This window comes from Daphnia pulicaria, chromosome 1 (assembly GCF_021234035.1).
Source record: "Daphnia pulicaria isolate SC F1-1A chromosome 1, SC_F0-13Bv2, whole genome shotgun sequence".
NCBI classification, from domain to species: domain Eukaryota; kingdom Metazoa; phylum Arthropoda; class Branchiopoda; order Diplostraca; family Daphniidae; genus Daphnia; species Daphnia pulicaria.
The window spans coordinates 34194813-34217398 of record NC_060913.1 but is presented as its reverse complement, the minus strand read 5'-3'; the positions used below and the strand labels follow the sequence as shown (position 1 = coordinate 34217398).

The following is a 22586-nucleotide window of genomic DNA, read 5'->3' as shown; positions in this document are numbered from 1 at the left end:
GACGGACACCGCACTGCTGGGCTAGTCTCTCCCTGCTGCTGCCTTGGTGTGTGGACGAACCGAGAGCATCTTTCCCATGGCGGAGGGCAGTTCCGTTCGTCACATCTCCATAGACATTCGCGCAATGCCGGATCCACCCCTAACGAAGCCGCAAACAAGTTGATATAGGCTGATAATAAAGATATATCTTCTTCTTCTATTTCTTCTTGGTGCTGTCCATATAGTTCGCAGCCTCTGTCCATATACTACCTGAGATGTAATTGAGATGGCACATGGGTCTCGGGTGCTAATCATCAACTTCCCGCGGTCAATGTCACAGGCCGACAGCAGATCCCACTGTGATGCCATCTCTTCTTTCTTTCCTTTTTTTCTTAGTTTTTTGATGGAGTATAGAAGTCGTCACTTAACAGGCGGCCATCGAAAGTCTCGAACCCTTTTTTTTATTTTTTTATTTTATTTTTTTATTTTTCGCTCGTCAGAAGGTGTCACCGCCAAAAGTGACAATTTCTACTAATTCGACGACGCCCTGCGAAATGACAATTTAAAACTTTTTTTTTTAAATATTTTTTAAAAAAAGATTGTATGACAAATCATCGCATGTTTTGCGGTTCTCATCGGATCAATGAGCTGACCTCCAGTTCTCACTACAACGACTGTGCGAATGGACATTTTCAACAGTTTGACTTTTTCATTCAACATCCGACGATGATTTCATGTTCTAAAATTGGCGCGAAATTTAAAATCCATCGGAAATTGCGAAATTTAAAATAGAAAATAATTCGCCAAAATCTGTGGGAAAAAATGGAACCAAACAGCTCAGGATTTCGGTGTGTGGGGAGGGCTAAAGAGTAGGTGATGAGCGTCGGTAATGGCAATGGCTGGACGCATTAGCCTCGACCGCCCAACAAACAACAAACATCACGGCCAGGGGAGAAAACGAAAAGGAAAAAGAAGACAAGCATTTTCTTCATATTAAGGCAGTCAGAAAAGGAGGACATTAGCATCAACATTTCGCCCTCCCCCCTAGCTCCTAGCTGATGTCCTATTGCTCAGTTCAGGCTGTCACACTAGAGCCCAGCCGCTGTATACATACTGATGTCCCTCTAGCTCTCTTTCTGTTTGAACGACGTTTGCTTATAACAACCCGGGGGCCGACTTAAAACAATAAACGCAATCAAAAAATAAAAAAGCTTAGCTCTGTTTGGCGGGTGGATGAGTCGCCGGGAGCTTTTGTTTATAACCACCAAATTGTGAAGAACAACACACCCTTTTGTTCGTCCTCCATCGAGCGAGAACCTTATTTTTTTAGAAAATGTTTATAAGAGAAAATCATCAATGGTGTTGTTATTGCTTTGACGAAAATAATTTTAGTTCCTATTTTTTATTTTTTGTTTTATTTGTTGGTTAGAAAATCTGGAATTAGTTCACCAAGTTTATACACACAAAAGTACGAAGTTCGATGTTTTGACTTCGCCGAAATGAAATGTCTAAATAAATAAACAAATTCTCGACTCGCTGGACGGTGGCGATCGGATTATTTTAAAGAAACTGAACGAAATGAAAAAATGAATTGAAAATTTGTTGAGTTTGTTAAGTTTTTCTCGCCCGTTCTAATAATTCCGATCTGTTGTTGTGGTAATCGAATCTATTACAGGTCAATCCGCATTTCTCTGTGGCCTCAATTCCACCAGTTTTTCGGAAGTCGAATTTTTATACGCGCACGGATGGAAATTGAATTTCAAAATGGTGAGACTCTCTAGAAAAAAGACGATTTTTGGGAGACTGAGAGGAACGTCCATGGTCTAATGAGTCGTGTAATACGAGATGTTCGGAGGAGACCCAGTTTCTCCAAAAGAAGATGGGAAGGGGGGGGGAGACTTGGGAGGAGAGAAGAGGTCGCGACCTCCGTGCAGCACCAGCAGCTAGCAGCTCCCTTGACTTTCAAAAGCCCCCTCTATCTTTCCTGAAGAAAAATTTTGCTCCTCCTACATCTTCTTCTTCTTGTCTGTTGGATCTTTTTTATTCTTTTTCTTAAGCTCCGCCTAGCTGACTGGCTGCCAGGGCCGCATATAAACGGACTAGCGTCGCAGCAAACTCTATGCATATTTTAGTTAGCCGACTTATAGAGTGAGTGTCGCATACAGTCTTCTCTACTCCGACTACAAGTTCATCCGACACATTCAGTGAAGAAATTATTATTTTAATTATTTGTGAAAATTCTGAATCATTTGATCTCCACCTGTACGTGTCTCAAATGGACACTCTGTCGTCTTTCATCAAAGAAGAGCAACTCCTTCACCAACAGCAACAGCATTCCGACATGTTACCTCTTTACGGTTAGTTTGTTGTTTCCCATTTTATGTTTTTGGCTTGACAATTTAGACTAATTCAATTTCAACTAATTTTTGTTTTCCAAAATTTTCCGAAACTATTGAATTGTATACAGCCTTTGAAACGGATTTGGTATTATTCAATACAGACCATCACGAGTACAGCGACAGTCACGTCCATCATCACCTGCAGCATCACGAAAACAGCCTGTCACCTCCCAGCAATCACCATCACAATCACCACAATCCGACGAATAATAACAACAGCCGCAAGCGGCGATCGGAACACTCGCTGGATTCCGATTCCGGCGGATCGGAGCACAGCGGAGACAGTGGCGTCCAGCAACAACAGCAGCACGGTAGAGACGAGTCGTCGTTGATGATGCCGTCCAGCAGCAAACAGAGGCGAATTCACCAGCAGCAGCAACAGCAGAGGCATCGGTCGTCGGTCGGCAGTCATCAGATGGATCACGGGTCGAGTTCCGGCGGAAGCAACGCTTCGCCGCTCCCGCTCAATCACCTCCAGCAGCACCAAGACGTCCAATCGCAGCGCGTTCTGGCCAATGTCAGAGAGCGCCAGCGGACCCAAAGTCTCAACGAGGCCTTTTCGGCCCTCCGCAAAATCATACCCACCCTTCCGTCCGATAAACTTTCCAAAATCCAGACGCTCAAATTAGCCGCCAGATACATCGACTTTTTATATCAGGTGCGTTTAAATTATTCATTTTTTAAATTTTAGGCGGGAAATTTGAATTTTTTTTAATTTTGAAAAAGGTTTTGAGGACGGACGATGAAACGATGGGCGATTCGACATCCGTTTTACCTGCGTCGGGTCTCGGGCCGTCGATGGTGTCGCCGGATTACCCGGCCACTTCTCCCGATCCTCCTCAAATGATGGCGGGCAATCATAACAACAACAACAATAACAACCAAATGAATCTGGCCAGCGGAAACGGCAGTGGCGGTGGTGGAAACATGGGCGGCAATTCCTCGTTTTTAGCCAACGAATGTTTGAGCTATGCCTTCAGCGTCTGGCGGATGGAAGGAGCCTGGAACAGCAGCCAGGCCGACTTGTCATCTTGAAACTAATCAACAATTGCTGAAATCATTTGGGCAGTGCAAACTGCTGGTCTTTCCTATACGAATATTCCAGGCTAAAATGAAATCGAAACACTAGCCGTGCCAAAATGTTATATTTAGTCTCAAAAAATCATCCGAAAAAATGTTGTACATGTTTCTTTTTGTCTTCGAGAGTTATCGTATATACTATGTGTGTCTTTTTATATTTTGTTTTGTTCCGATGGGAGAGTTGAAAGAAAATAATAATAAAATGAACCTGAAAAATAAAAATAAAAGCCAGTTGGTTTGGTTTCTTTTTCTTCTGGGTTTGCTGCTGGCTGGGTGCACAGGGAATAATTTTTGGTAGTGTTATAACATTGGGAGGCCAGGGGGGGACAGGAAGTGGCCTCATCACAGCTCAGCTGCTCTTCTGTGCCCAACTAGACGGGCCAACAGCTGGGAGATTCGGAGGAGAGAGACCAAGAAGAAGAAGAAGAAGAGACCCGGTGTGTTGATGACAGAAAGACAGTGACAAATGACACACCACCAGTATATAGCCTATACTACACACATCAGTTGCTTTTTGGCAGGATTTGATATTAGTCAGGATTTTACCATTTTGGTTGGTTTCTTAATTGATTTGATCCATTTTCCATTTTTGGTCGAGTTGGTATATGGGACCTGAAATATTCCGATCGACAGTCTCACAGCAGCAGGATCGAATGACAAAGAAAAGACAATAAGACATTAGTGGAACTTCAGAGGAATTGTTTTTTTGAACTCCCCCACCATCTCCGTTAATGGTTTTTTCCGACTCTTAAAAGTGTAGGAAGTTTCTTTCTGGACAACAAAACATTGCAGAGTAAGCTGCACTCTTAACCTGTGGACGCCATCAGCCCAAAAGGAATTATATAGGTCCTTTTCTATCTTCGAAAAACTCCATGGCAACGCGAGGGGGGCCATCTCTATAAGCTGCAGTGGGCCGTCGACGGGCGCCCTCTTGCTGGTGTTGTATAACTCGGTTCCGCGATGGACTAGTTAACGACCACAGTTCGCTCTCTCTCGGGTCAAAAGTCGTCGCCAAATGAGTCACTCGAAACCCCATTTTCTTCTTTTTGGGGCCTTTATAGCTCCTCACTTGGGAGGTAAAGAACGGAAAAAAATAAAATAAAATAGTAGTTCCGCTACCCTACCGTGTTATTGGGCTGTTTGTGTCGAAGGACGAACTATAATCCAAATTGATTTTCTAAACTGGACAAACTATGGTGAAGATCTCAAGGCGATTGGAGCGGCAATCAAGGTTAAGTCCCATCACGTACAACAACTTGTAAACTGGGAAGTTGTCAAGAGTTATAATTGAAATTGGAAATTTAAAAATAAAATGGTTTTCGTATAGATTTGGGAAAATGCAAGTAGGGCTGATTAGAACGGAGCTGAAGAATTGAGGGCAAGGTTAATCAGTAATCAAACAAATTCTAATCAAATCGCAACAATCAGCAAAAGGTCAGTTCAATGTCGGGGTTGTAGGGTCACCCTTCAGGGGCCCACAGTCCATCTCTCCCTCTGCAGATATCGCCATTTTGATTTTTTTCTTAATAAAAATCCAAAACATCAAAAGAAGAAGAAGAAACGGCTTAAGAGATAAAACTCAGCGCTAAAAGATAGAATCAAATATAGGCGGCGTTATTTGTTTTTTAAACAACATATAGATTTCCCTTTTAATTTCAAAAATTTTCAAAATGGTGCCCTTTTTTTAAATTTCTGTAATTCTACGTGCCATCAGCGAATAGTCAAAATGTCGAATTCGAATTAATTAAATGAAATATTTCATAAATATATTTTTTTTGGCCTTCATACAAAAACTAGTTAAGAATTCACAGACAATATTTGACTTGGATTTCGGTAGGATACTTGTGTTTGTTTTGTTTTTGTTTTCACTTCAATCCGATGGACCCGCCCATGGAGTTGCTTTCAAATCGTGGTCGGGTGGCGGGGCTGCGGTGCCTTGCAATTGGTTTTGGATGCCGAAAGGTTTCAGGTGATAGATGAGATACTCTAGCACGTACATTTCGTTGGGCGAAACGTAGTGGAAAGATACCGCCGTGTCAGAGCAGCAATCTAATCCCTAATTGAAATAAACGAAAATGAAATTTTTTTTTAGAGATAATCGAATTAGTAAAAGTCCAAATTAACTACCTCTTTAACTGGATAATAAATGTACTGCCAGAACCAAAAGTCTTTTGTGACATGTCCCGGAATCAAATGATGTTCGGGGACGAATGGGAAAAATCGACCTCTACCATACGAGTCTCGACTATCACCAGCCTTGATGTTTAGATTAGCCAAACATTTGCCTGGTGTAAATCAATTCAAAATAATTACTGCTTTTGTAACAACTAGCATAATCATAATTGAAAGTTTACCCATTTCAACGTCCTCAGCACCTCCAGGATCGTCCCTACACTTTGACGAGTCTGACAATCCTTCCTCGACAAATCTTTTTGTGGCTTCCTTGCTCAGGACATATCCTAAATGGAAAAATAATAAAACCAAAAATTAATTCATTTCGAATTATCGAAATTCAATAAAAAATGACATACCAGCACCACCGCTGAAATATCCTTGCTTGACAAAAGGTTTGAATTTGTGGCCGAATGCTATCGGCTCCGAAGAATTGTAGGTCGAGAGCATGTAACGGAGATTCTCCAGCACGACATAACTGGAATCGAAAATGACAGTTGATACCACGAAAAAATCAAAATAATAATTTTGTAAGTCTACGTGTCGTCGTCAGCTTTCATGAACCAATCAGCTTTATCTCGATAATTTTCCCAAACGTGTCGGTACGCCTCTCGAGTTTTACCCCAGAGATTTTCACGGCCTTCTCCAACAGGCAAGGCAACGGCCGGCAACGTCTTATCTGTGGTGTGAAATATCCACCGGGGGATTAAACGGTGAAGAAATCGAATATTTGAGCTAAAGATAAAAGATTGACAACGAACCTTCTTCGGAACTCATGAAAATGAGCTCGTTGCAGCGTTGGCCCCACGTCCGTTTGACGTGAATCGCCTTTTTCTGGTGGTTCTTCGGTCCCGTCATGACCCAACATAAAACGCGAACTTTTTGGCTCAGTTCTCTTGCGATTTCGTCCCCACCTGTGGGCAAATCAATGAATTAATTTTAGTCAATTTTGACATTTTGTAGGCCAAATGATGCAATTAGAAATTGAAATGAACTGGAAACAATTAAGTAACACGAATGTTATGGTTGACTAACCGGCGTGCGAGTCTTCGTGCCTGTCATGCAATCCGAAATCGTGGACAGGGCCCGAGAGATTGTCCATGTCCTCCTCATTGTGGACATCGCCGTGATCGTGACCGTGGCCATGCGAGTCCCCGCCGTTATCTCCCGGATAACGAGCTTTGTAGCTAACCAGATAGAGATGACACACCAATTCATTTTTTTAGTCAAGTTGAATTATTTGAGTGCAGCATGCAGAGTTGATTTAACTTTAGTGTGCGAATATGTTAAAACAAAGAGACCAATGATGAAATGAAATCAAAGCAGCTTACAAGTGGGAGAATGGCGAATGACTTAAGCGGATGGAATGGAAGATGTAAGCCAGACAAAAGCCGAAAGTCATTCCCGCAGCCAGAGTCAACACCGATGAACGGCTTAACGACCGCATCCTGGCAAAACTGAAGTTGAGAGAATAAAAGACAAAAAGCCAAAAAGAAATGAGAACCACCACACACCAGAGAAGCAGAGAAATTTTAGTTGGAAAACATTAGCAATTGAAACGATTATACGAGCTATAGTCTCACGTTACGTTACGTGGGGGGCATGTATGTATAATATCCAAGGTAGGGGGTTGCCTAAGCGACGCGTATAAGCATCAACACCTGCTACCCTGTTCGTTTGCGAACAAATACAATTGTCGGCCACTTGTTAGTTTCCAAAGCTGGACATGTTGGGCTATTTGAACCACAGTCAGCTCAGAGCTAACCTATTGTACCCAATTGGCGACTTGGTGAATGACGTTTTCGATCGTTACAAACGCAAAGCTAGCACAGTAGAAAACAGAAAATCAATACGTTTCACGAATACCTAAAAAGCTCTTGTGGCAATTGTAATACGATTCATGTCCGCCATCACGTTCCACCCTCCTTTACCCTTACCCATCCTGCATGAAAACTTTTAATACTGGACACACCCATGTGATTTCTTAAGAAAAACCAATTGCCACCTATTGAAAATTGATTGTCCACTACGTAACGCGGAATCCGATGAAAGAATCAACCGGTAGGAGGGTAAGAGGAGGTGGGGGCGGGAAATTGAGAAACTTGTCGATTAAATTAAACAAAGAAAAAGATCTCACAAACTTGTGACCAGCAACTGCATTGCACCAGTCTTTAAACAAATCATACCATTCTTTTGAAATTGTTTTTAAAAGATTTTGTTCTAGGCACGTACAAGATACGTTTGTTAGCTACTTACAATGAAGAAAAAGACGTCGGCTCTCTGGGCTTGGACTAGGTAGAGAAATACAACGTCAACCACTAGTTGGAATCAACAAAAAAAAGTGGCTAAACAACTAGAGAGACAATTGGAACACATGGGACTAGATAAACTGGCTTGGACCAAATTTTCTTGAGCTTTATTTTTCAAGCCGACTGGCCGTTATCTACTTGACGACTGCGCTGCCTTTGATAAACACATATGACCCGGCCATTTTTATCTCATATTTAGTTGTTGTTGAGGGGGGCAACACCATCTATGGATGTTGCAATGAACAATGAATTTTTCACTTTTCCTTGGAAAAATGATCAACTTGACAATTTGGCAATGCCGAATTATTCCAACTTTTTGAATATTTTCATTTAGACCTACGACAATTTCTGCTCGTGCTTGATTCAGGTCTAAAAATAAATCGAGATCAAACCAAAATATTCTTTATTAGCCAAAGATCAATTGGTCAAAATGAACGATTTGATTGTTATCAAGTCACCTCGATGGTTGTAAGGTGGTAAAGATTGTTTCTCAATCAATTCTAATAAATTAGTAAATTTAGAAAATTGCATGGCTCAGAATGGCTTAACCTTCCTTTTACATTTCTCAATTCGCGATCTTTTGTCAATGTGTGTCAAAAAACTAGAATCTAACTACATCTTTTCTCTACTCCTTGAAGATAACCTGACAAATTACGCATAACTCTAGCTTGAGCTTAATGGTTTCTGGGGTTTCTCGTCCAATGGCAAAATTCTCCTGCTTTAAACTGGCTGTGAATCAGATGTGAATTTGTTGTATAAGTTCTACCAGAGTCTTCACCATATATTATTATGGTATTTCCTATTTACATTTATTAACTAAACTGCATGAAAACCACATGGTCAACTTTGTTTCTCACTTCTAGTTGCTTTTGTAAACTTTACAACTTGACGTTTACATTTGCATTCTAACTACTAATGATTTTACTCTCTAAACTGATCACTATTTACAGGATGAGGGAATAAACAACAAACTAGTCGAAGATGCTGTATTTCACTCAGAAGATGGTGCAGTCCACTCCATCTTCTCTCAGCAAAGCAATAATGGTAACCAAATTCACTGTAACCTATGCAGCTTATTGATCCCAAACATCAGAGATGTCACCAAACATGTGACAACCTTTGGTCATCAACTCAGGCTCTATAATAATGTTAGATTGGCAACAACAACAGATCTTAGTAGGCCTAAAACTTTATCACCCTTTTCAACTGTGTTCATAACTTACTTCATTACATTCTTGAATTTTGTATTTTAAGAGGATGCAAAAGACTGTGATGGCCCCATTATTAGACAGCCAAAGATTTTCTTGGAAACTGGGGAAGAAGATGAAACACCTCCAGGTAATTTGATGCTGACAAATAATCTTCGCTGAAGCCATTATGTTGGCTTCTGTCTGTAAAGAAATGTCTTAATGTGATAAATGGGATTATTTATTATTTTACTCCACAGGTTGTGAAGATCTGCTGTTTCCATCTGAATTGCAACCACTGATAGCTTCATCGTTGGAAACATATTATGATTCGCCTTTGATTGGTAATATTTGCAGTTTGTTTTAAATGATCGGATTTCGGTTTAGTTAATGTATAATTATTCACCAGGACTCGAATATGTTGTGGAAGTACATCCAGATGCATCGGATGATGTGACTTGCCCAGTTAATGCATTTTACATCTGCGTTTTGTGTGAGAAGCGATGCGACATTGTGGAAAACATTATGAAGCATATGGAATCGTCAGCTCATCGCATTTCCTATTTGGCAAGTTTATTCTTTCAACTTATTCGATTGACCTCAGTTTAATCATTTTTGTTTCAAATGTTAATGCAGCGGAAATACTTCCCTCGAGCATACTCTTTGTTTCTGCAAGCTGATCCTTGCTTAGAAAATTGGACGCCCGAAATTCATGAATACCTGGGAGCTATCGTCAGCCGAATTGAATCATTGAAAGGTCGTTTACAGGTCTTGCCCTGTCATCGCACCCAGTGGGATGTAAAATCTAAACATTTTCGAACGAAAATCGATCTCGGGACTCATTTAAGGTATACTATACATGAATCTTTTCATTTTTAAATAGCAGGTATTTCCGTGAATTTGAATTTTTGTACCGCAAGTCAATCATATATCAGCAATAATAGGAATTCTATTTCCATTTAATAATTTTTTCTTATTATTTTAGAGAATCTCCATATTTGGTCTATTATGATATTACCTCTCCGTTTACTGATACTGAAGTTGAAACTCAAGCTAACAACGTACTAAAGCCTGGTGGCTATGCTGTTTCTCAATTAGGTACGTAACAGGTTTTTTTTTTTTTTAAAGTCTAACAATATAAAAGTTACTATTTCTTTTGTGTTTTGTAAAGATGGAATGTTAGCAAACAGCTCAAAAAGAATGAATTCGGACACATCTGATCCATTGAAAAAAGGTAGTGGCACGAAACTAGGCCAAGAAACACAAGTAATCTTTTTATCGGATGATGATTCTCTTTCAGACAACGACTGGTATTAACTTTTTACTTTGTTGTTTAGAATTAAAGTTAATCGTTTATCCTTTTCTCTTCATAGTGAAAGGGTTGATGGAAATATCGTCTTCCTCCCAACTTCCCAGACACTCAGCGAACGAGGTATATAAAATTTACTTAATTTTTTACTCTGATCCAAAATGTAATCAATTAATTTTTTGAAACTTAAAGGTAGCGGTGAAACAGTTTCAAGTAAAATTCCACAAAACATGGTTTGGCCCTTAAACCCTCTATCCCGATCAATCTGCCTGAATAACGAAGAAGATGTAACTGCTGAAAAGCCTTCATATCAGCCAGCGGAATCAGATGGCGATATTGTAGTCGAGAAAGAAATATTCGGAAAACAAGTCGCACAAAAATTCAGCAGTCCTCAACGAACAAAATCTCGTTCCAAGTTGAGGTAAATAGTTTGTTATAAATAGAAATGCAAACTTGCTTTACAAAATCAACCTTCTTTCTATTTTTAGGTCCCGATCACGGTCTCCAAAGCGCTCGGCAATCAGTTTTAGAGGTCGCAGTACGAGTTACAGATCTCGTTCCCGATCTCCGAAGCGATCCCGTCCAAGGTCCAGTTCTCGAGATCGTAATGCGGTTTCTAAATCCAGGACTCCATCTCGATCTCCGAAGCGATTCCGTCCAAGGTCCAGTTCTCGAGATCGTTATGCGGTTTCTAAATTCAGGAATCCATCTCGATCTCCAAAACAGTTTCGTTCAAAATTCAATTCCAATAAGCAGCAGAAGCCCCTAAAACATCAAGAACGACATCCATCATCGACTAACAGTGTTCGAAATGCAATTGATTATGAAATCCTCGTAACTCAGCGAAAAGGCAAAGGTAGATTGGCGTCCCCTGTGCGCGCAAAACAACATGACAACACAAGAATTAAAAAAAGAAGCCACCTGTGGAAACTTGATCAAGAGATGGATTCGTACAAAGAAAAGCTTCGTAGCAAACACAAAATTTACAAGGAACGACCCGAGGAACATCCTCTCTACGCCGAAGAATGGAAAGCCTTCTGGAAGAAACGCAGCACCGAACTTGTAGAAGAAGGGAAAAATGCTATCACTTATGATTTCAAGCCGGATTGGTTTGCTTTTTGGTTCCGTCGAATGAAGAAACTAGACAAAGAACTAATCAAGAAAAAGAAATTTGAATTGAAAAAAAAGTATGGATTAGTCGATGATGAAGATGTTCAAGATAATTGTGCAACGGAGAAAGAATATGAATCGGAATCTGTACAAAATCGCAAGCCAGTTCAATTCGGTTGGCAAAATCGTTGGAAAAAACCCGTCACGCTTGATCCCGCTGGAGTAGGACACCAGACAAAGAATTTGCCTCAGGCTGAAGATGCTCCTCTTCCTACTGAAATCCCAACCGCTGACGTATCTTCTCCTAACGCGTTGTCTTTTGAAGAACTAAGAGTCGCCCAAAATCCGAAGCTCATTTGCCGTGTTGTTGGAAATACTTCCCGAATCCCAGAAGATGTGCCGCTTCCATCTGGCCCAAATTTCCTTGAAGTTCTCCGAATGTTGGTCGCACTTGAGGACAGTCTCGGTTCTCTTGGTCCAAGCATCATGGGTTTGCTTACGCGAGCCCTATCGTCTGAACGCCGTGAAGTTGGTAGCTCATCCAAACTGTTGAACGAAGATCCAACCTGCGTTGATTTGCTCGACACATCGAAAGAGAAGTTGAAAGGATTAATTTCGGCTGGATTCCTGGATGGAGTTAAAGGAACAGCTGCCTCGCGGGCTATTGAAAACGTTACTCGCCTCCTCAAGCAGCCTTCAGTTACTTCACATTCTAGTACTTCCTCGGACGGACCTGCGGGTTTTAACATGGCGTCACTAATTAGCAATCTGCAAGCTGTTGGACTGTTGCGCCCTCTTCAATCGACTACAACATTGCCCTCAGCTATTGGGTCTCCCAGCTTAGCCGAGTTGAAAGACAAGGATTCAACACCAAGCGCTAGCAATTCGTATGAGTCTCATTTTGAAAAAGATCAACTATTCAACGGTGAAGAACTGAAAACCCTGATTTTAAATTTTCGGACGTTGACCGCGCAGCAAAAACGCGATCTTGTTAAATACTTGCGCCGATTGGAAGAAAGACTCCCAGAGAGGGATGCTGTCAATTTGAGTCAAAAAATGTCTTCGTCTTTTTCTCCTTCATCTCCTTTATCCAAGAAACACCGAAAATATCAAAGCTGCCAAGTCACCAACCCAACGGCTCCAGCTCCTCCTTCGTCGATTCGATATCCCACTATACAAGAAATGACGGGATTGTCTTGCGTTGATTTGAAAAATCTTGGTATTCCGTTAGATGAACTTGATTCTCCAAACACAATCATTCCAGTAGATTCCAGATTCTGTCGAAGCGATGATGGGATTTCTCATCCCGCTGTGGATAATCCGTATCGATTTAACAATGCAAATCGTGAATCTAACCTTGGAAATCCCCACATTCAGCGCTCCATAGCGAAGCAGCCCACTGATTTGGATGACATTTATCTGATTGAGACTACTTCAAGTCGCCAACATTCATTTGTTCCTTCTCAACCAAATAATGAGAGTTTCTATTACCGTCATCTGGATCCCAGGATAAATCGATTGCTGAAAAAAAATGACAGAACTTCCCCTTCGGATTCGTTAGATTCTCTTGAAACATCACAAGATCCTGTAATAATTCCAATATCTCCAAATTACCAGGAAAAATATCTCCCTTCTAAAGAACTCTCTTCTGATCCTTGGCAATCGTCAAAAGCCTCATCTCCCTTAAAGGGAAAAGGAATTCGTTATTGGTAATATAATTTCAGTTTTGCCAAAAAAAAAATGTTCTTTGTTTTCAATCATTTCCCTGTTGAAGTTTAATTCCCTCATGTTCCTCATCTATTATCAACTTAAAATAATTGTTTTGTTTCCCAACGCAGCTTTCGTTCCCCGGAATCCTATTTTGAAATGAAAACTAAGATAAATCGAAATACAGTAAATGCTCATGTTATTCCTCCGTGACTATTCCTCCGTGACTTTCGTATCGTATGTTCACGACCAGCGTCATCTGTTGTTAGAAGCGTCCATTGACAAGCAGCGTGATCCATGCGTGACTGTTTCGTGATTGATTAGTTCGCTTATCGCTAAATCCGCAAGCAAACAAAAACAAATATCCTGTTGAAGTGTTTTAATTATCACTATCAAATCACACCATTTCTGTTTGTTCTTTGATCTCATAGACACATCTATAACTCTGTCATAGAGATAGAAGTAGACTTTTATTTCTCACATGCTGATAAAAAAGTATTAGCGCAGCAATATAAACATTGGAATACGTATTGCTTTGCTGGATAGTCCAATCCAATCGCTCGTGAGTGTTTTTTTTTTTTTTTTCAATTTTTCTTTATTTCAATATTAGCTTGTGTGATCTAATAATGCCGGCGGCTGTCTGAGATTAGATTCCAAATTCTAAGTGGTGTACCCGGGTGTACCACACCAAAACACACATTTCCTTGACGACACTTGAGACTTGACGACTGGGCACTTTCTAGACATTTTCTTTGCTGACCTTGTGGCTTGTGCCTATCAAATCTAAGGGTGAAAATGAAATACAGGAGCACTAGATCTTCAAGTGGTACTAGTGATCTCTTTTCATTTGAAGAAGTTTTATGCTCACCAGGTATTTAGAAATCAATATACTAGTAGATTGTTAACATATTTATTTATTAACATTTTTGTATTTTAAGGTTATGCCAAAGATGGAGGACTTTATGTGTGTGATCATATTCCAACAATAACAAAAAATGAATTTCATTCTTGGAAAGACTTGAAATACCCTGGCATTGTGCAAAAAATACTTAGACTGTTCACTTCAGAAGATGAGCTTACAGATAGAGAAATTGAAGGTGAATATTATTTGGTTTTTCATTTGTTGTGTAAAATGCATTACATTTAAAATGCTGCTATAAATAGGAGTCGTTGGTTCAGCGTTCAAAGATTTCGAATATCCCGAGAAGGTTATACACCTTGAAAAGTTAGATGAAAAAATGTATATTGCTGAGCTCTTTCAAGGACCCACCTTGTCATTTAAAGATTTATCTATAGCTGTACTTGCCAAACTTTTGGAAATTTTCTTGAAGAAAAAGGTATATTATAATTATAAATAATTATGCATCAAATTTAGATAAAAATTGAAAAGTTCTTTTATTTGTGTCTCTAAAGAAGGGTCAAGAAAAACGCGTTAAAATTTTGGTAGGGACTGCTGGCGATACCGGTCCCGCTTCCGCTCACAGTGTCGCCAACCTAGAAAGAGTAGACTTGGTCTTACTATATCCTTTGAATCGGGTATCGAAAATCCAAGAGCTCCAAATGCTGACTGTCAAAGCGCCAAACGTACACATTTGTGCGGGTAACAAGAGAAACATTAATATGATAAATCCGGATATTCCTATTTTTGTCTTTCTTTCATTTTTTAAAAGTTGAGGGAAGTTCCGACGATGGGGACGAACCCATCAAAGAATGTTTCCAAGACCAGCACTTCTCAGCGGCTAACAGTCTTTGCTCTTTCAACAGCATACAATGGGGCCGAGTTCTCCTTCAAACCGCTCACTATGCTTACATATACCTCCAGTGCTGTCCCAACATTGGCGATGAGATTTGCATCGTTGTACCAACTGGAGCGGCCGGAAATTTGGCCGGTTTGGATTTAGAAATTTTTTTTTTGTTCTCCACTAAAGACAAATAGCCAGAATGTATTGTTGTTTCCTTTTAATGTTTTTTTTTAGCTGGATCCCTTGCTCGTGAAATGGGTTTCCCGATCAAGCTGGTCGCCACGGTAAATTCCAATGATATTTTAGCACGATCATTTCAAAATGGAGATTATAGTCCGGTGCCTGACGTGGCCGCTTCCTTAGCACCATCGATGGATATTCAAGTAATTCCATCCTGAAATTTAACACACTTGGTTATTGAAATTTTCTTTAAAAACATGATATAGGCTCCTTACAATATTGAAAGAGTGTTGTATTTTGCAACTCACGGCGATGCGCTAGCCGTTCGAAATGTCATGCAGGATTTTGAACAAAGCGGAAAGGTGACACTTTCAGCGGAGATTTTGGCCGCAATCCAGGATGTTATAGTAGAGTCTGTGTCCGTGAGTGATAGCGACATCGTTCAGGCCATGCAGCTTTGCCATAGCAAATACAATTATGTTATTTGTCCCCACACTGCAACTGCTGTCTCCTACTGTTTCAACGTAGAGCAACGGTGAGTAATTTTTTTTTAATCTCTCCCCGTGTACTTTACATACCTTGATCCGGTCTAATGAGTTTTTTTTCCGGTCACTTTTATTGGTTTGTAGGGAAGAAAAGGTATTCGTTTGTCTAGCTACGGCATCACCGGCAAAATTTCCCGAGGCCTGTGAAGCGGCAGGATTGTACAAGTCGACACACCATAGAGTGGAGAGATTAAAACTGGATACCGAAAATGCCACGCCCCGACACGTCTTCTTAAAGGGCCACGACTGGACAAGTCAATTAAAAGAAATCATCCTCAAGATTTAGGGAGAAAAATGTTGAATTTTGTCACAAACAAAACTGAATATTTACCTGAGATTCACTCAGGGAACGTTCAGTCCACATATTACGTAGTAGGCCTAGAGCTAGTTAGGGAGGGGGTCAGCAAAATATTACTGGGGGAGTTCGATGGTTCCATACGTAGTAATTCGAAAAACTTCAATCCAATTAAAGAAAACTTTAAATACATATATTTAGAAAAAAAAATTTTTTTTTTGCCAATTTCATGTAATTTGGCAATGCTACTCTTGTTTAAATTATGTCTTCTGTGGTGTTTTTATTAAGGAATTGAGTTAAAGCACTCAATTAAAAACATAGTTTTTAAAAATGCTGGCAACCTGTTTGCGAGGTTCCCGAAGGAAATATGAAGTAAATAATATAAAGAAGCAAAATATTTAAAAAATGCAAATATTTGAATCTGATACTGTGTGGTGACTTCCCCCCCCCCTAACGCTTCGTTTTTCGTGTAAGTTATTGTGATACTTTTAAATGAAATAGTATAACAGTTAAAATTAAAACACATAGAAATATAGAAACATTCCAAAAGTTATCTGTCAATCATGAAGGGTGCAACTTGGGTGTGGCGGAGACTTCAACCCGCCATCTCAAGTCGCACTTTCTTTTTAGCTAAAATTACAGCAATATTTATTATCAGCAATATGAAATGAGAAATAATTAGTTATAGTTACAGATAAATCTATAAACCAGTTGGAAAAACTACCCTAACCGCCAACCCCTGCCCCCCTCTTACGTTTCTTTTTTTTCGTTTAAGATTTTGTGATATTTTTACTTGAAATATTATTATATTTATATACTAATTAAAAAATCAATTTCCCGTAGGGATTCTATATACTTTTTTGACATACGGGAGGATTAGTTCAAATTTCGCCAATAGATGGCGATTTGGAATTGGGGGGGGTGCCCCCCCCCCCCCCTTCTGATTCACCATACCGAATCAGATTCATGTCATTCATTTTGAATTTCATGTTTACTTTACCTTTGCCTTTTAAAACTTTTAATTGATATTTCCTACGGGAACCTCGCAAACCGGAACGGGATGCCAGCATATGTACACAATTTTGTGTGTTGGACTGTTTGAACGCGACAAGCTTCGGCGCCATTCGAAACACAACGACCTTTTTCAATTGACGTTCGAATAAGAAAAACCGCAACGTGCGCTGTGTTATTGGCTATTTGCGTAGTACTTAAGTACTATTTATCTTTAGTGTAGCTGCGCAGCCTTGGCAAGGCATGACAGTCCAAAGTAGGTCTCAGTGTTCCACTGCTATCTGCACCGCCACCGCAGTCACGAAACGTAGGTAAGTTAACGTTTTTTTGCAGTGTACTGAGCCCATTTCAATTTAATCGGAATGCATACAAGTCCGTGCCTTTGTTAGTAAAAGCTTCAACTACACATCACGCAAAATACGATAGGCCTATAGTGCTGATGCAGCTTTCAAAAGAGCTACAGAAACCTTAGGACGATTCGTGTGTATTTTTGTGGGGCGTTCAGAACAGCTGACTGAGGAGAATGCATGCGCTATGTCAAAATCGATGCGGGTAAACGAAGACACTGAACATTGGGTGTCTACCGTTTGGGTACTTTATTGTCTCGGGTTCGCTCGGATTACATTACGCAACTGACTGACGCCTTGTCTGTGTCCTAGATCAACACAAAACAGAACAAATTCTTATATTATTCAAGTGCGCATTTTCCCGTTAACATCCACGCGCGATAAGATCCAATTGTTTTGTTGGTGCATATACACACCGAGTAAGATAATGAATAGATCATTTATTTTGAACCTTACAGGAACATTATGATCGCAAGTATTGCCCTTGGTCGACTAAATTGTCGATTGGGGACGACTTATCAGCAGCTGGTGAATCAGCACGCGCGTATTGTCCAACGCAGCAAAGCCTCCACCACCGCTTCGCCCGAAGTGGTTTTGAAAAATGGCGATAACGCCCCGAAGGTGGTGGAAGATGTGGAATGGAGTAACGCAAAATCCTTTGATGAGATGCCCGGACTACGGTCGGTTCCAGTCTTGGGAACTAGTTGGGCCATGCTCCCCGTTGTAGGTACCGTATAATCTTTTACTGATTCGTTGTTACATGGAAAAAGTTTAATATAGGCCTAAGCCATGATAGAAAGAGAAATAAGTAGTGACTTAGGAATATTATACAGGGGCTGGGATACCGATTACCCGCATATTGGAACTTCATAAACTGCAATTCGAAAAGCACGGTTGTATCTGGAGAGACATCATACCAGGAGCACCTCCTATAGTTTCCACCACAAGACCAGAGGACGCTGAAAAGTATTTCAATTAATTTTTAAAATTAGTATTATTCATCGAAATAGTTTAAAAACTTCCTCTCAGGGTGTTTCGTACAGAAGGGAAATTTCCAGAGCGCCCGGGGTTCGAAACATTGAAGGCTTATCGTGAAAAACGTATAGAGCAATTTGCTTCGGCCGGTATTTTGGCAGGCAACGGAGAATCATGGTGGAAAGTACGTTCCAAAGCCCAACAACCTTTTCTCAAAACGAAAAACGTCAACAATTACATTCCTGTATTGGGACAAATTGCGCAAGAGTTTATCGACAGGTTAGACTTTTTGGAATTTATAGTATCAATTTATTACTGATGTTTTTTATGGTCCTGTGTTTGGAAACAAAACAGAATTCGATTGATTCGACAAGAAAATAACGAGATGAAACCAGACTTTGTCAACGAAATGTACCGGTGGGCTTTAGAATGTAAGCGCACTTTGGTTTCAATTGAAATTGATAGATAGGCTTATATCATGTCAAACATTCAAACAAAAAAAATTTCAATATATAGCTGTAGGAGTTGTTGGCTTAAACACTAGGCTGGGGTGCTTAGATCCTAATCTAGCTCCGGATTCAGAAGCACAAAAAATGATCAGCGCTGCTAATTTATCATTTTCTGCCATTAATGAGCTCGAATATGGTCTCCCACTATGGAAATACTTCTCCACACCACAGCTTCACAGCCTTTACGAAGCCCAAGACTTTTTCACAGAGTAACTTGTTTATTCCACATTATTTATTTGCAATTTCTATTTATCAAGGGCGTGTTCTCTTTTAGTACGGCTCTCAAGTATGTCCAGCAAACTCTAGAGGTAATGAAACATCGGACAGCTGATTCTGATGAAGATCCGAGCATTCTGGGTATTTATTAACCTTATTCATTCGCGCTAAAATTTTAAGAGATAAAATAATAGAGAAATAAAAATGTTGCGATGTTTTTAGAGGAATTCTTCATTCGCGGAATGTCTCTCAAAGACGCTACTGGCATGGTAGTAGACATGTTGATGGCCGGAATCGACACTGTAATATCGAATCAGTTTATCAACACGGAAAGCGCAGTTGTTAATCAAATAATCCTTTGTAACAGACGTCCCACACAACGTCTTTCCTCCTATATTTCCTGGCAAGGAATCCAGAAAAACAAGAAAAGTTGCGAAAAGAAATACTTTCGGTCCTGGGACCCAAAGGCACGGTGAAGGAGATAACTCCCAGTGATTTAAACGAACTTCACTACCTAAAGGCCTGCATCAAGGAGAGTCTGCGGTTAGTAATTGTTTCTTCTTTCCGACTAAGTAATCTGAATTATTCTTTCACCCCCTTTTTGGTTTTCCAGAATGAGGCCTGCCGTCGTCGGGAACACCCGCATCATAGACAAGGGACTCGTTCTTTCCGGCTATCGTGTTCCTAAAGGGGTAAACCTTAATTTTGTTTAACTTAATTTCACACGTGAAATTTTTAAGTTATTATATGTCTTTCATTACTTTTAAGACTCTGGTGGTGTTCCTACATCAGTTGATGGCAGAAATGGATGAGTATTTTCCAAATGCTCAAGAATTTAAACCAGAACGTTGGATCAAGGGAGATCCAGAAGAGAGCCATCACCACAAATACGTGGTACTTCCGTTCGGTTTCGGAACGCGAATGTGTATCGGCCGACGACTAGCCGAACTCGAAATGTGGCAACTAACGACTAAAGTATTTACTACATTTGATTTAATGACTATATTACGGCCTCTGTTTTAATTTTTAATGAATGATTTTAACCATTCTTTTCAAGATTTTACAAAATTTTAAAGTCGAATACCATTACGAAGATATTGGATGCCTCTCGAGGGTAGTCAACGCACCTGACCAGCCACTACGATTCAAATTCATTGACTTGAACTAATTTGAAGTATTTTTTCATCAAAATTTAATGCGGTTTTCTGTCTATAATCCAAAAGTGCAAATTTTTATTCGTGATTTAATGCTCTTGAGCAAAATATAAACGCATGAAATTTGAAATATAATTTTACCTTTCTTCATTCAACCCCAAAATGTCCAATACAATTTTGTGTTAAGAAGATAGAAGGGTTGTAAAATAAAATAATTACTCAAAACATAAAACAATAGAGTAGGGGAGAGTGGGGCGATCTGGCGTTCGGGTCGGTTGGCTCAATTGATTTCTTGATGGGTTAGAATTTCATAAAAATATCAAAAAAATCAGGAGATGTAGATGTTAGTAATGCGCATCTTACATCAAAATTTCATGTTATTATGTCAAAAGGTTTAGGAATGACACTTAAAATAAATTTTTCGTCTTAAAATTGGATCTTTTTGAGTTTTTCTGTCAGTCAACGATTTTCCCATAAGAAATACATGGGCCCCGCCAGTGTGAGCAAATAGACCCCGTATCTGGGGCGGGTTTGCTCTTTTTTTTTTTTTTTTTTAAATCGGCAATAACCTAGTCTTAATATATTAAGATCGGATTGAAAAAATCACCATTTAAAGCAGGAAGGATTCTCTTTCTTTTAAGATTTGGTGGATCTAAATACGTTGGAAAATAGAGGAATGGGAGCTAAGAGAAAAAAAAGTGAGCCAGTCGCCCCACTCTCCCCTACGTAAATTTAGCCTATGCAAATACCCAGCAATAACAATGGGTACGACGAATAACCTCCCTGGTACTATATAAGGCTTCTTAAGGCCCCATGATATAATTTGAAACTTCCTTTTCGGTAGATTCTTATATTTAAAAAATCCTGTACAGTTATATTTGCGTGAACAATGTATAACTAAAATTATAAATGTTGTAATATTTTGATTTACAAACATTTTCCATGAGACTGTCTGTTTGACAACAGAAAATAAGATTGGTTAAGAGACTTACGCTTCTTTCCCGTCTCACCCATAGGCATACATATAAGGAACCAAATATCTATTGAATTCATCATTCAGAAATCCTAATGAAGGATAATATTACTCGCCCATCAGTTAATCTGGATAAGATGAATCAACCGCGTGTTTTCTGGAATTCATCCACAAAATTAATGACGAAATCAACTACCATAAAGCCATTACCCGGTAGCCTACCAAAGAATCTTTGAACGATTTTAAACGAAAACCTTTCCGAGCTAGGACTGTTCCCCTAAGTCACTACGAAGAACCTTTTCACCCTATATTAAAGAAGAGGAAAGGATATGAGACCTTAAATGAATTAAACGAAAATACAACAATGGATCAAGATCAAGTAGAAAAGATGATTTCCGAACAGCCCGCTTGTTCCGAAAAACTCCTGGACACTATACGCGTTTAAGCCTAAATCAGCCGCTCTTGAGTGCAAAAGAAAATTTTGACCACAATTACCGATTTGGTCATGTCTTGGGTGAAGGTGATTTTGGTATACAGTGTACGCAGCAACTCGCGTTTGTGACGGTCTACCCGTAGCCATAAAGAAAGTCAAGAGAAGTTCCATCACGAGCTGGTGTCAAGTGAACAATGCGATCGTTCCACTCGAATACAGTTTACTTCGTCAAGTGTCACAGTGCAGTGGCGTGGTCAAGTTACTAGATGCTTGTGACGCGGGCGACGCCTTTTATTTCGTCATGGAGACTATGGAATCATATGCCGAGATCTATTTGATTTCATCACAGAACAAGACAATCAGACTTTACCCGAGCACTTGGCCAAGAAATTTTTCCGACAAGTAGTCGAAGCCGTTGTCCAGTGCCATCGGGTTGGAGTAATTCACCGCGACATCAAAGTCGAAAACATATTGGTGGATTTGAATACGCTAAATGTTAAACTGATTGACTTTGGAGCAGGCGCCCACGTCAAAAATACCTTCTAATACGGATTTTAATGGAACGCACGTTTACTCTCCACCCGAATGGATCGTTCACGGAAAATACATGGGCGAACCAGCCACAGTTTGGTCTTTTGGCAACTTGTTGTATGTGATGATCTTTGGAGATATTCCCTTCGAGGAGGAGGACGAAATTGTCAACGCTGTTCTGAACTTCCCACCTGGCAACCAATTGGCCTCTCAGCAATGTCGTGATCTGATACAAACTCTCCTCGAACCCAATCCCTCCAAACGGCAAAATCTAGAGCAAATTTTGTCTCATACATGGTTATGTCTATGTTGAAATATGAACATTTGTCTAATTGTGCTGTTTTCCTAAGCCATGTTCAGCTGATTTGAATTCTTTAATAAACACATTTGGCATTTATCCAGTTTATCCCTGCATCAGAGTAA

At 39.9% G+C, this 22586-nt stretch overlaps 6 protein-coding genes across 12 annotated transcripts in view; 4 read left to right on the top strand and 2 right to left on the bottom strand.

Moving 5' to 3' along the window:
* LOC124320546 overlaps positions 1-22586 on the bottom strand; it is a 467022-nt gene that overhangs the window by 391053 nt on the left and 53383 nt on the right. The window lies entirely within an intron of this gene.
* On the top strand, positions 1786-3673 carry LOC124320555 (twist-related protein 1-like). Of its 2 annotated transcripts, none has more exons than XM_046783386.1 (3): positions 1786-2336; positions 2480-3036; positions 3105-3673. In XM_046783386.1, exons 1-3 carry the CDS (start codon positions 2255-2257, stop codon positions 3411-3413), a joined length of 948 nt encoding a protein of 315 aa, XP_046639342.1. In that variant the 5' UTR covers positions 1786-2254; the 3' UTR covers positions 3414-3673. The 2 variants fall into 2 exon arrangements, with proteins under 2 accessions (XP_046639342.1, XP_046639341.1); XM_046783385.1 differs by having other exon boundaries at positions 1790-2336; positions 2447-3036.
* LOC124320554 (glycoprotein-N-acetylgalactosamine 3-beta-galactosyltransferase 1-like) lies at positions 5203-8082 on the bottom strand. 2 transcript variants are annotated; one of them, XM_046783382.1, is made up of 9 exons: positions 7887-8082; positions 6962-7087; positions 6666-6817; positions 6392-6544; positions 6171-6309; positions 5990-6108; positions 5813-5917; positions 5586-5743; positions 5203-5514 (listed from the first exon to the last, which is right to left on the bottom strand). In XM_046783382.1, the coding sequence occupies exons 2-9, from the start codon at positions 7075-7077 to the stop codon at positions 5329-5331; spliced, it is 1128 nt and encodes a 375-aa protein (XP_046639338.1). In that variant the 5' UTR covers positions 7078-7087; positions 7887-8082; the 3' UTR covers positions 5203-5328. The 2 variants fall into 2 exon arrangements, with proteins under 2 accessions (XP_046639338.1, XP_046639339.1); XM_046783383.1 differs by lacking the exon at positions 7887-8082 and adding an exon at positions 7497-7784.
* LOC124320533 lies at positions 8182-13454 on the top strand. 3 transcript variants are annotated; one of them, XM_046783351.1, is made up of 12 exons: positions 8182-8412; positions 8578-8731; positions 8890-9115; positions 9194-9277; positions 9387-9470; positions 9536-9693; positions 9763-9974; positions 10112-10224; positions 10298-10436; positions 10500-10558; positions 10628-10856; positions 10924-13454. In XM_046783351.1, exons 2-12 carry the CDS (start codon positions 8729-8731, stop codon positions 13256-13258), a joined length of 3642 nt encoding a protein of 1213 aa, XP_046639307.1. In that variant the 5' UTR covers positions 8182-8412; positions 8578-8728; the 3' UTR covers positions 13259-13454. The 3 variants fall into 3 exon arrangements, with proteins under 3 accessions (XP_046639307.1, XP_046639308.1, XP_046639309.1); XM_046783352.1 differs by having other exon boundaries at positions 8182-8415; XM_046783353.1 differs by having other exon boundaries at positions 8182-8731; positions 8890-8983.
* On the top strand, positions 13540-16381 carry LOC124320550 (threonine synthase-like 2). Its single transcript, XM_046783379.1, has 9 exons — positions 13540-13814; positions 13903-14123; positions 14191-14349; positions 14417-14589; positions 14666-14852; positions 14923-15141; positions 15229-15377; positions 15441-15709; positions 15804-16381. The coding sequence occupies exons 2-9, from the start codon at positions 14048-14050 to the stop codon at positions 16003-16005; spliced, it is 1434 nt and encodes a 477-aa protein (XP_046639335.1). The 5' UTR covers positions 13540-13814; positions 13903-14047; the 3' UTR covers positions 16006-16381.
* On the top strand, positions 17262-20356 carry LOC124320541 (probable cytochrome P450 301a1, mitochondrial). 2 transcript variants are annotated; one of them, XM_046783366.1, is made up of 12 exons: positions 17262-17336; positions 17831-18099; positions 18206-18338; positions 18402-18626; positions 18702-18778; positions 18864-19065; positions 19131-19213; positions 19295-19374; positions 19440-19615; positions 19686-19764; positions 19841-20047; positions 20130-20356. In XM_046783366.1, the coding sequence occupies exons 1-12, from the start codon at positions 17269-17271 to the stop codon at positions 20238-20240; spliced, it is 1710 nt and encodes a 569-aa protein (XP_046639322.1). In that variant the 5' UTR covers positions 17262-17268; the 3' UTR covers positions 20241-20356. The 2 variants fall into 2 exon arrangements, with proteins under 2 accessions (XP_046639322.1, XP_046639323.1); XM_046783367.1 differs by having other exon boundaries at positions 17272-17332.

Bases quoted from the DNA above. Each gene is read 5' to 3' on its own strand.
- LOC124320555 (XM_046783385.1), top strand. From the start codon at position 2,255: ATGGACACTCTGTCGTCTTTCATCAAAGAAGAGCAACTCCTTCACCAA. The intron at 2,337-2,446 runs GTTAGTTTGTTG...AATTGTATACAG, and splicing joins CGACATGTTACCTCTTTACG to CCTTTGAAACGGATTTGGTA. The intron at 3,037-3,104 runs GTGCGTTTAAAT...ATTTTGAAAAAG, and splicing joins ACATCGACTTTTTATATCAG to GTTTTGAGGACGGACGATGA.
- LOC124320554 (XM_046783382.1), bottom strand. From the start codon at position 7,077: ATGCGGTCGTTAAGCCGTTCATCGGTGTTGACTCTGGCTGCGGGAATG. The intron at 6,310-6,391 runs GTTCGTTGTCAA...TTCACACCACAG, and splicing joins TTTCATGAGTTCCGAAGAAG to ATAAGACGTTGCCGGCCGTT. The intron at 5,918-5,989 runs GTATGTCATTTT...TTTTCCATTTAG, and splicing joins ATATTTCAGCGGTGGTGCTG to GATATGTCCTGAGCAAGGAA.
- LOC124320533 (XM_046783351.1), top strand. The intron at 10,225-10,297 runs GTACGTAACAGG...TGTTTTGTAAAG, and splicing joins CTATGCTGTTTCTCAATTAG to ATGGAATGTTAGCAAACAGC. The intron at 10,559-10,627 runs GTATATAAAATT...TGAAACTTAAAG, and splicing joins CCAGACACTCAGCGAACGAG to GTAGCGGTGAAACAGTTTCA.
- LOC124320550 (XM_046783379.1), top strand. From the start codon at position 14,048: ATGAAATACAGGAGCACTAGATCTTCAAGTGGTACTAGTGATCTCTTT. The intron at 14,350-14,416 runs GTGAATATTATT...TGCTATAAATAG, and splicing joins TACAGATAGAGAAATTGAAG to GAGTCGTTGGTTCAGCGTTC. The intron at 15,142-15,228 runs GTTTGGATTTAG...GTTTTTTTTTAG, and splicing joins AGCGGCCGGAAATTTGGCCG to CTGGATCCCTTGCTCGTGAA.
- LOC124320541 (XM_046783366.1), top strand. From the start codon at position 17,269: ATGACAGTCCAAAGTAGGTCTCAGTGTTCCACTGCTATCTGCACCGCC. The intron at 19,066-19,130 runs GTAACTTGTTTA...GTTCTCTTTTAG, and splicing joins GCCCAAGACTTTTTCACAGA to TACGGCTCTCAAGTATGTCC. The intron at 19,214-19,294 runs GTATTTATTAAC...CGATGTTTTTAG, and splicing joins TGAAGATCCGAGCATTCTGG to AGGAATTCTTCATTCGCGGA.